At 42.3% G+C, this 11775-nt stretch overlaps 1 protein-coding gene across 1 annotated transcript in view; it reads left to right on the top strand.

The window, feature by feature from the left end:
* The window catches only part of ALDH5A1 (aldehyde dehydrogenase 5 family member A1), a 35305-nt gene that overhangs the window by 3686 nt on the left and 19844 nt on the right, over positions 1 to 11775 (top strand). Inside the window, exons 2-5 of the mRNA XM_006919534.3 lie at positions 2120 to 2203; positions 2910 to 3080; positions 4458 to 4574; positions 8789 to 8932. Coding sequence (XP_006919596.1) covers positions 2120 to 2203; positions 2910 to 3080; positions 4458 to 4574; positions 8789 to 8932 — 516 coding nt within the window. The remainder of the gene's footprint in view (positions 1 to 2119; positions 2204 to 2909; positions 3081 to 4457; positions 4575 to 8788; positions 8933 to 11775) is intronic.

Raw genomic sequence — 11775 nt, 5'->3', positions numbered from 1 at the left:
AAAGGCCGTAGTAGTAGTCGTTTCCTGGGACTGCATAACAAAGAAGCACAAGCTTGGTGGTTTTGCAGGGCTCCGCAACCCCCAGCTGCAGGCCAGCGAGTGAAGCTTCATCTATTCTTGCAGCTGCTCCCCAGCGCTCACATCACTGCCTCAGCTCCACCTCAGATCATCAGGCATTAGACTCTCAGAGCATCAGTCTCTGGTGCCAAAAAGGTTGGGGACCGCTGGTTTAAACAACAGAAATTTATTGTCTTAGTTCTGGAAGCTAGTAGTCTAGCAGAGTTGGCTCCTTCTGAGGCTGTGAGGGAAGGATCTGCCCCAGACCTCTCTCCTTAGCTTGTAGACAGTCATCTCCCTGTTCCCATATCACCTTCCCTCTATGCCTATCTTGTTTCTGTATCCAAATTTCCCTCTATAAGGACACCAGTCATTGGTGTCCTAATGACCTCACTTTAATTCGATGACCTCTGTAAAGACCCTATTTCTAAATAAGGTCACAGTCTGAGGTACTGGGGATTAGGACCCCAGCATATCTTTTTTAGGGGCACACGGGCCCTAAAAAAGCTGTACCACGGGCTTTGCATACTGAGCATGACTTGTCTCTGCTGATTTCTGTGTTCAGCCTGGACATTGTGTTTCCCGCAGAATCTACTTTTCTTGTAGTTCTCAAGCTGGTTCACTTTCTTTCTTTCAGACTAAGTATGGGGCTTTATTCTTAGCAGGCCATTTAATTCTCTGAGCCAGGCCTCATGAAATTTAAGCCTTTCTTTTGTCACCCCGAATAAGCCACAGCACCCTGGGCTGTGGTCATCAGACACCTACCTGGTGCAGAAGGAAGGTAAACAGTGTGATATTGTTTTAAGAGATGTCATTCTTCTCTGGAGGGTGGAGATTTAGAAGCCTTCATCTCAACAACGCTCTTGAGAGCTGAGGTCACACAGCTGGTTATCTAAAACAGGGAAGGGAAAGAACCCAGAGAAAGACGTGAGTGGTGTCTGCATAGGCTCAGGCTCTCTGCTCATCAGTGGAATGAGAAAATGATTAAAATCTTACACCTGCTAAATGGATGAAAATGTCAGAATGACATGGCAGGTTTGCTCACTGCCGTCAGCAGCCCAGCAGGCAGCTAAGAGCAAACCAAAGATTCTTCTTAGCTCCAGATACAACCTGTTCAGGTGCAGGAGGCTGGAGCTCTGGGGCACACCTTTCTTCAGAGGACCTCTCTGTGTGGCCTGGGTGACCTGGACTCTCTGGGCCCGATATTTTTAAAAAATAGTTTTGTATAAATGAATTCCTTAAAAAATTTTTTTTTATTTTTTAAGGAACCATTTGTTCCATAATATTTTTAATTATCCAATCTATCTTTTTATTTGATTTTCACTTTTTGGAAATATTTTTTTATTGTGTTAAACTATACGTAACATAAAATTTACCATTTTAGCCATTTGTAAGTGTACAGTTCAGTGGCATTACGTACAGTGTTGTGCCCAGACTTTCTTAAGTGTGTAAAACCCTTCCTTATGCCTCTCACACGCTAAGTCAGGGACAAATTCAACCTGCCAGTGAGTGGTTAAAATAAGGAACTATACTTGAGGACATCATGCTGAGTGAAGTAAGTCAGTCACAAAAGCACAAATGCTGTATAATTCTACTCAGCGACAGAAGGTAAGTGGTGGTCGTCAGAGCCTGGGGTGGCAAGTTAGTGTTTAGCAGGTACAGAGTTTTCAGTTCTGCAAGATGAAAAGAGTTCTGGAGAAGGATGGTGACGATGGTTGCACAACAATGTGACCATAACTAATGCCACTAAACTGCACATTTAAAATGGTTAAGACGGTAAATTTTCTGTGTATTTTACCACAATGAAACATAACAATAAAAAATTAGTTATTCATATTCACCATGAAAATAAGAGCTGTTTCCACAAAACTTTCTCTTTTACAATTTGTTACCCCTATAGATGCAACTTGAAATTGGATTTTTGTTATCATCAAAGAAAGGTCAGTGTTTGTCTCCCCAGGAATGAGACCACATGGCTAATCCTTTAGGAAGTTGGAGATTATTTAATAGTCTCTCTTACACATGGAATTTCACTAGTTCTCTACCTTTTTCTTTTTTTCAGGAAAGGAGTTCATTACTTCGGAAATGGTATGATCTAATGATTCAAAATAAGGATGACCTTGCCAAGATAATTACAGCTGAAAGTGTAAGTTCGGGGTCCTAATTCGCTCCCCTGAGAAACTGTCCAGGAATTCTCAGACTAAAGCTTGGGGAAGCCACTAACTCCAGTGCTGCTCTGTAGATAAAAAAAAAAGGAATTTCTTGCCTAATGGTCAAATATCAACTAATTATTATTGCTAGGCACAAAGTTTTTCTAGTTAAGCTAGGCACTCATATTTGCTAAAACAAAATTTATATGTTCTAATTTACTCTTTAATAATATGCAGGAATAGGTATGAGTGGAACTGTGTGAATTGAATACTGTTTTTCATCATTCCAGTTTTGTTCTATGTGACTGTTTTGGTTGATTTTTCATGGGTTTTTTGTTTTGTTTTTATACATTTTAAAATGTACCAGTAATTTATCTGTAGCTATGATAAATTACTTTACACCATGGTCACAACATTGAAGATATTAGGAGAAAAAAATAGCAGATGCAGTTCTGTCTCCTCTAAAATGACTGAAAATTCAAATAATTATTGTGGTCCAGGGCGGTACATCTGACACACTTATTTCCATCACCATTTGTGATTCCGCTTTCTAAGACTCACTGAGGTTAGAAATTTCTCAACAACCCGTGGGTTTTATAAGGAGTTGTTTCTACTCTGCTCACAGCTTCAAAGAATTTCGAAACAGAGCCATGCTTTTGTTATTGGAAGGTAATGACTGTGTCCTTTTCTGATTGAATTTAGGGAAAGCCGCTGAAGGAAGCACAGGGAGAAATTCTGTATTCCGCCTTTTTCCTGGAGTGGTTTTCAGAGGAAGCCCGCCGCGTTTATGGAGACGTTATCTGTACCCCCACAAAGGAAAAGCGGGCCCTGGTCCTCAAGCAGCCTGTTGGTGTGGCCGCTGTCATCACCCCGGTATGTGGCAAGATCTGCCAGGTCCTGGGGCAGGAGACTGAACAGAGACTCAGGAAGATCTGCCACCTGTTCTCAGTTTCATGATTCCTTTGCGGGATGTGGAGGTGTTTCCTGGTCCTCTGGATAATGAGAGATGTGGGGGTGGCGAGTGGGGACACATGTTTCTAATGCCTGCAGACTGAGAGAACCCACAGGAGGACCCAGGGCTTTTCTGACTTGGCATAAAGGCTTCTTCTTGGCATTGACTAGAATGTTTGAAAAGATCCTCTAGTATTTATTTATTTATTTTGTAAGTCTTCAGATACTACGCATTTTTAATGTGTCTTAGTTTTGAGAACATTTTATGCTTAATTTATGGTTATCATCAACAGCAAAGTATCTATGGCAGGCACTGAGCCAGGTTTTGGAGGCAAAAAGGCAAAAAAATAAGATATTGTGTCTGCCTGGGTGGGGCTGCAGTATATGTGCGGAGGCCCAGTGTTCTCTCAGTGGCCAGCCTTTCTTGTACCAGGCTCTCTGAGATCTCATATTAGCTTCTCTGCAGTGTCTGCCAGCTGGTCTCCAGACCGCCATTCTTTGCCTGCTCAGCACAGTTACAGATATCACCCTTGCTGCCTAGACTGACGAGGTTTAATTCAAAGTTCACTGTTTACTAGCTGCGTGACCTTGGGCAAGTTACTTAACTGCTCTGTCTCAGTTTCCCCAAAGTGCAAGTGAGGATAATAATACTAACATCATTGGGTTGTGATGAAATTTAATTAATTATAATTTAAAAGTGCTTAGAACAGTGTCTGGCACAGAATAAGCATTATACAAGTATTTGTCACAATAAAACACTAGTAATATAGATATGTAGTTGTCTACTGACATCTGTCTATAAATATAAAGAAGGAAATAATAAATCACCTGCCATTTTCAAAATCACCTTTGCTAATATTTTCTCCCCATGGGTCAGTAAACTACAGCCTTTAGGCCACATCCAGCCTGATGCCTGTGTTTGTAAATAAAGTTTTATTGAGACACAAACACCTGTATTCATGTACATATTATCTATGGTTACATCCACATTACAGCCATGGAACTGTACATCCCACAAAGCCTAAAATATTTATTGTCTGGCCCTTTGCAGAATGAGTTTCCTGACCCTTGGTGTAGATAGATTTGTACTGTCTTAAATTCTGAAAATGTTCACTGTCTTTTTGAGCCTTTGTCCTGGAGTCCCTCAAGTTGACAGTGGTGCTCTGGGGGCTCACCTGTGTAGCAGCTTGTGAACTGCTTTGCCTGTCAGTCGTGCAGTGAGATTTGCTGACGGCTTGCTGCCTGTGGACTTTGGGGTGATGCTTCCTCTCACAGCCTCCTCTGTCCTTCTGCCTCCAGTGGAATTTCCCCAGCGCCATGATCACCCGCAAGGTCGGAGCTGCCTTGGCTGCTGGCTGCACCGTTGTGGTGAAACCTGCTGAAGACACACCCTTCTCAGCCCTGGCCCTGGCCGAGGTGAGCCTCAAAGTCCAAACAAGGGTATTGACTGAGGGAAGAAAGAAACAGTTTCAGTCTCCCTCTTTGCCTGCATCTCATGCTAGATGGTAGTGTTTTAACTTACCAGCAATTATTTTAAGTTGGATGATGCTCTTTTTAGACAAAACAACTGACAAAGGATTTTCTGACGGCTGTAGGCACTATATGTTTTAGGCTACCCCAAAACTGATATCCATCCATCATTTTTATTAAGTAGGCAGTTTTAGTAATATGACTAAAATGTAGGCATTTCTCACATTTAGGGAAACTCTCATTTACCTCTCCCTTCTCCAGTTCAATCCACATTTAGCCAGATCTTGTCATTCCTCTGTTTAAAGCCTCTAATGGCTTCCCATAGCACTCAGAGTAAAATCTAAACTTCCTACAGTGGCCTTCAAGGCCCTGTAAGATGCCACCTACCCAACCCCTGTCCCTCTCTGACCTTTCCTGTCACTCTAGAACTCTTTACCAATCTGCTCTGCCTGGTCTGGCCCCTGCCAGGCTCACCCGTAACTCAGCTTAATACTTGCTTTTCCCTGTTCTTGAAGGTTCTCCCCCGGATATGCATGCCCATGACTCACTTCTTCATGGCCTTACTCAGATGCTACCTTCTCAGCGAGGCCTCCCCTGGCCACCCTATTTGAAAGGCTCTAGTGCTTCTGACCCCCTTTCTCTGCTTTGTTTTTCTTCTCAGAGCACTTAACACCAGCTAAACTTCCAGATATCTCACGCGGTTTTGATAACCATCTGCCCCCACAAGAGTATAAAATGTATGGAGACAGGGACTTGGTCTGTTGTGTTCGCTGATGTTTGCAGAGCCCAGCCCTGTGCTGGACATAGGAGGTGCTCAGGGAATGTTTGTGTGAGGGAGGGAAGGAAGGAGGGAGGGAGGACAGACAAGGGAGGGGAGAGAGGAAGGCATTTTTTTAGATGGGCTGTTAGTTTTCCTTTTACTAATTCTTAAATCCTTGAGATATGTGTACATTACCCTTCTTAGACTCTTAAGGTAGAGTTAACAGTGCTTCCTACAAATTATAATGTTTAGGGCCAGCACTGACCCTACTTGCTTATGAAATTTATTTGAAAGCACACTTCTATATTGATTGGAAAGATTAAGGACCACATTTTTAAAAATCTGTGTAAACTGAGAGATTATTTAGAAGAAAAAAATGCAGCTTCTTAGACCTACAGAAAATAATGGGTTTTGGGGAAGGCCTAGAAACTCCAAGGATTTCCCTGGAGCCTGGGCAAGGTCGGCAGCCCTTGTCTCCATCTTCAAGACAGTCGTGAAGTCCTCGGTTCCCCATTACTAGCATCTTGCTTTAGTGTGGTGCATTCGGTACCAATAGTGAACCAATATTTATACATCATTATGAACCGAAGTCTGTACCTTATTCACACTTCCTTCATTTTCACTTAATGTCCTTTTTCTGTCCAAGGATCCCATCCAGGACACCATATCACATGCCTCCTTAGGCTTCTCTTGGCTGGAACAGTTTCCGCCTATTTTAAAATAGTGACCCTGTCTGTCTGTACAATGTTGGGGCTGTAACCATCACATACTATACTTTCTCACTTCGACTTTGCTCAGTAAGCAGCTCTACACTTCCTGCTTACCACCACTGCCTGTGTCATGCCTCCCAGTCACTCTGGGGATTCCTCAGGAAGGGCTCACAGAACAATATCCCGGTTCTGAGGTGCTGACATCAGGCTATGCCCAGTGTGCTTATAAATCTACGTTGCTGGATATAAAATCCTTGGTTCACATTTTTTTAACTTGATTATTTTAAATGTATTCTCCATTTTCTTCTGATAAAAGGTATTGCTCTTGCAAAGTCTGATGATAATCTAAGTTTCTTGGCTTTATAAGTCAGCTTGTTCTTTCTGCCTAGATCCCCAAAAGTGGTTTTCTCCTTTATTTTAAAGACCAATAATATCGCTAAAGTATGTCTTTGTGATGCTTGTTTTGGGTCAATACTCGAGGTTTGGAGTGTGCTCTTTCAATGTGTAAGTAGTTTCAGATCTTTTTTAAAAAATCTGGAAAGTTTTCAGGTTTTGTCTCTATGCTTGGTTTGGTTTCCTTATTCAGGAACTCCTGTGACCTTGTGTGTTGAATCTTTGTCACTTTCTCTTGTGTCCTTTTCATCCTTCTCTAATCTTTAAAATCATCTTTTTCACCTACTTTTCTTATAGTACTATTTATATTTATTCGTTCTTGTGTTCCTTCTAGTTTATTTTTCATTTCTGAAGTGATTTTTTTCTTATTTCTAATTCTTTCCTTTGTTCCCTCACCTCATTCCTGAAATTTTAAAATTCTGATTCATGTTGTCCTTTTAGATCTTGGTACAATTTTCTTACCATCTTTTACCTCATAGTAAATTGCAGTTTTGGACTGTTTTGTGGGCATTTCTTTCTGGTTTCTGCTTTGTTGTCTCTGAGGATGTTTTTCTGCTCTTTATTCTCTCTCTTTTTTTTTTCTTTCAATAACCTTATATGAGATTTCACTTGTGTTTTTCTGAGAATTTAGCTTACTTTTATATGAAGTTAGTTTTCTTAAATTTCTGGGAGGCCTGGCTAGAGATCGCTTCTCTACCTGACAGAGAACCTTTCTGTTTCTTGCTCTGTGAAATTCCCTGGTATCATTCCCTGGGCTCCCTCCTCCCTCATCATGTGGTTCCCAGGTGCTTATTGTGCAGCGAGTCCCTTGCACTCATGTACTGTTTATCGCATTGGGCAATTCCAGCCGCTGTTCCAAGTCCGCCTGCCCTGTGTTCCGTGAACACCTGTGGACTATTTGCGGTTCTCTGTTGTCAGGTCTGTGGGACAGCCTGCTGTCTTCTCAAGAAGGTGATGATACTCCCCAGCTGTGAGTGGTACGTCCGCACCCATTTATAATTTGCAGTTTGTGGAGATACCTTGTCAGCCAGTGTTTTGTGCCTGTCAGCCCATCAATAGCACTATCAGGTAGCAATGCCTAGGGGTGCTTACCTGGGCCCACACTGAGCTCCCACAGACATCTCTTTCAGAACCAGTGTTTTGGCTGGACCAGCCCTGGTAGTTGTTATTAGGATCACAAGACACCCTCAGCAATAACCAACAGGGAACTTTGAAATGCAAGGTTTATTACTCACAGATCGTGGAGGATACATGGCATGCCTACGGTCACACAGTGAGGTTTTGCAGATTTGTGTTTTTACTGGTGGATTTAAAATAGAGCAGAATTAAAGCACAGGAAGGCAAAAATAAGTGCCCAAAAATAAGTGGTCAGTTTTCTAAGTCAGCCAGAGTTCTCTAACACAAAAGGAAACTTTATGGGGAGGGTGGTCCTTTATCTAGTTGTATGGCTGGCATGTGTTTATTTGAGATCACCATCTGACGTGGATGCCTGGGCAATCAAAGGCTAAGTGAGGTGTGTTCATTACAGTTAAAAAAACAACTGTTAGGCGCTTACACAACATCCAGTCTTGTAAATGCCGTCTCTGATATTTTGGTTTCACTGTCTTATTGCTCTCTCTGTTTTTATGAGGGATTTTAGAGGAATTCAGAAACTCTACGGCTCCTACCATCTTCCCAGAATTGCCAGTCATCTTTGTGCAATACGTTTCTCGTCGGTGGGGTTCAGAAGTTAAAATCATTCAGGATATACCTTACCTGAAGAGAATCACCGTGGAAAGAGCATGGTTTCAGGCCAGGCAGCCGTGGGTTAGCCTGGTTCTGTTAACTCCCGAGCGTGTGGCCGTGGCACGATTCTTTCTTACTGGGCCACCTTTCCTCACCACTGTGCAGGAGTCACCTGTGGAGAGGCCAGCACCGCTCTGCACGTAGTAGGTGCTCCATAAATGCTCTCTCCACTCTCTCCTTCTGTGGGTGAGCCAAATAACTTTATTCTTAAATTCTCCTCTGATTTACTTAGGAAAGAAATCCAAGGTTGACCTTTCCTTCTTTCTTTTTTTTTAACAGAAGGTGGCATTGAAACTCATACTCCAAGAAATTTTATTTTAATGATGTGTAACAACACATTAATATCACATTACCACTAATAAGAATCTCATTTAAGTTCCGAATATATTCTTATTCTGTCCCCAAAACCAGCTTAGTTTTTTTTTTCCATTACTTTTTGGATTAAAACATCTATTTATTTCTCTTTTCTGTGTTTTCATTTGCTGCCACATGCTTGCTGTTTCTCTCTACAGCTCGCAAACCAGGCTGGAATTCCTCCAGGGGTGTACAACGTCATTCCCTGCTCCCAGAGAAAGGCCAAGGATGTAGGGGAGGCACTTTGCACTCATCCTCTTGTGTCCAAAATTTCCTTCACTGGCTCAACAGCTACTGGAAAGGTATGTGACTCAAGTCTCAAAGAAAACACATGTCATTCTAATATTTCCTCTTTATAGTGTATAAAAATACTATTTCATCTTGATTACCATTTGTAGGAAGATGTCCAGCAGAGTGTTAAAAACTCTGTCAAATACAGTAACATCTGATCATCCTCTGGAGATATTTTGAGTGGAGTACCTCACAGTGACATGACATAGGTTCCTATTTGACAAAAAGTATCAAAGCAGTTGGGCAGTGAAAGTTCCCTTTATTTGTTTTACATGAAGTAGCTGAGAGCTATCCATCCTATCTCCTCAGTTCTAGAATGAAGGTTTCTTTCATACAATTAATGTTGAAATGAATGTCTTAAAATTTAACAAAACTTGTATTTAGCATAAAAGTACAGTAACAGAAAGGATTTTTTTTTGTTTGTTTGAAAGAACTGAAAAGTTCTTACCCCAAAACTTCATGTGTGCTCCTGTGAATAGATTTTTATTTACCCTTTTAAATGTTGAAAAGAGCAAAAGAGCAGAGAACAAAAGTTTTTATTTATGGTATTTCTCTCCAGATAGTATACCTTTTTCTGCTAATACACACACACACACATATATATGTATATGTATATATACTCATACTAGACACATACATGAACACATATCAGATAAAAATAATATAAATCTAATCTGAAAGTTCTTGGGAAACTGTGGTCATTTCTAGATACCATGAGAAGCAGGAAGTAATAAAGCAATTTAATAACTCATCGTGTGTTGTGCCATAAAACTGTGCCCAGGGAGTGGCACTCTGGGAGCCTGCCTTTCATCTATACCAGAAGCAGGAATTTTAGATCCATAAACTGTTGTGCCATAAAACTGTGCCCAGGGAGTGGCACTCTGGGAGCCTGCCTTTCATCTATACTAGAAGCAGGAATTTTAGATCCATAAATAGCCTTGATCAGTGGATCTTACAGTGTGAATTTACTCTCAGAGGTTTTAAACGTTACTAGGAAGTAGTCAGAAAAAAAGAGAGGCCTGGGAGAAAGCATTGTAAAACTTTGCTGTTGAAGCTAGAAAAGTTTCCAAGATGCTGGGCAAAGGCCAGCAAATCATTGCTTTTCCTCACTGTGCTTAGCGAACTGTCACTATCTGACAGCTCCCGAGACAATGCCTACCATGTTCCTGCCAAGTCCAACTTGCCTTTTAAATTATTTATCCAAGACAATGATTTACTGCAAGTGGCTTGCAAGGAGAGTGACAGGGATCCTAATGAAGGAATAACTACTCTGAATACCAGGGGCCTCTTCTGAGCTAATATTTATGGAGAATCAGTGGCTGAGCTAATCTTCAGACACAGAATCTTGCCTCTAACTGAACCACAGACAGTGAGCCTTTTCTGGAGATGCCCACCCTGCCCTCACCCCCCTACAGGAGGACCACCCCTCTGGGGCACCTGTGGGCACAGCAACCATGTTTATAGCACATAACACATCGTCTCTTCCCACACAGAGAACTGAGCCACGAGTGACTATCTGACCTAAGGAAAACAGACTCATAAATTGGCCAGCGACCTAAGACAAGTGACCTGGCATAGAGAAATGAGCCAGGCAGTCACAGTCCATCTCTAGGACTTTGGGAACTGAGGTCCTGAGAAGGTTGGCAGTGGGAACCGGAGTAGAAAGGGTTCCTTACACAGTGACAGGAATGCAGGCAGTACTGCAGGGTCATGGCAGCCAGAGCTAGGTTTAGTCTGTCATCCTGAGGACCGAAGGGCAGAACACGTGGCCAGAGGACACAGAGCCAGTGTGTGCAGAGGGAGGACACCTCAAGACAGGTCCTGTGCCCATGACTGGGTAGAGTCAAGTGACCAAAGTAAGCAAAGTCAGGAAGGTCAGCGGCCTGGCAGAGAGCATTTCTTAAAACTTCAAAACAGAAATAGCAATCTTGAGTCCAATACAAAAATATGTTTCATTTTAAAACTTGCACTGCTTTGTCAAATAGTAATATTTCAATGAGAATATCATTACTACTATTTAATTGCTGGAACATGGGATGAGTGACGTCAGAAACATGGTGGAGTGAGAGATATCTCCAGATTTCTCCCCTTGAAACAACAATAAGCTGAACATCTAAAACTCAACAAAAAAACACCCAAACTGCACACCAGCATATCTGAGCGTGGGATCTACACATAAGAGCTACCACAGGTTAGAACCCCGGGTGTTGGGCAGTGGACTGCAAGAAACAAAGAAACCGCCTCTCACAGCTGGAGCTCCCTGCAGGAGTTGGGGGAGGGGAGAAGGTGTGGCAACTTCTCTGAACAGCCCTGCCTGGGAGTGCTGTGAGCTTCACTCAGCGGCAATGGGCAGAGACCAGGGCAGAGACCAGGGCAGAGGGCAGTGAAGCGGGGATGGCAGAGAAGCAACAGTTGATTGTTACCAGCTCCAGTTGCAAAATGCGAGCCTGAGCCACAGCCCACATCCTCCAACCCAGAGGAATCCTGCCCCCTTATCCTCTAAGACCAAACACCACAGAGCCCTAGGGGAATCAGCAAACGCTACCAAAACTGTCGCTAACACTGACAGGGACTGAGACTGAGGGTAGTGAGTGGGATTGAATATTTATAAGGGAAAAAAAAGGCATTATTAAGACATTATGTAAAGCAGAGATCCAAGGGGCTTAAATGCCACCTACTGGAAACTAAAAGAAAAATGCCTTCTTAGCAACAAGCTAAAGACAGATTTTTATATAATAAATCTTTCTCGGGGGGGAAAAAAGCAGAATACACTTCTATTAATGCCCAGGTGGAGAAATGGTCCATTAAGCACCATGAACAACCAAGGTGACAAAGCAGCTCAGAAAGAAAGAGA

The sequence above is a fragment of the Pteropus alecto genome, unplaced genomic scaffold, assembly GCF_000325575.1.
Source record: "Pteropus alecto unplaced genomic scaffold, ASM32557v1 scaffold106, whole genome shotgun sequence".
In the NCBI taxonomy this organism is placed as follows: Eukaryota; Metazoa; Chordata; class Mammalia; order Chiroptera; family Pteropodidae; genus Pteropus; species Pteropus alecto.
This window is presented reverse-complemented; position numbering and strand designations above follow the sequence as displayed.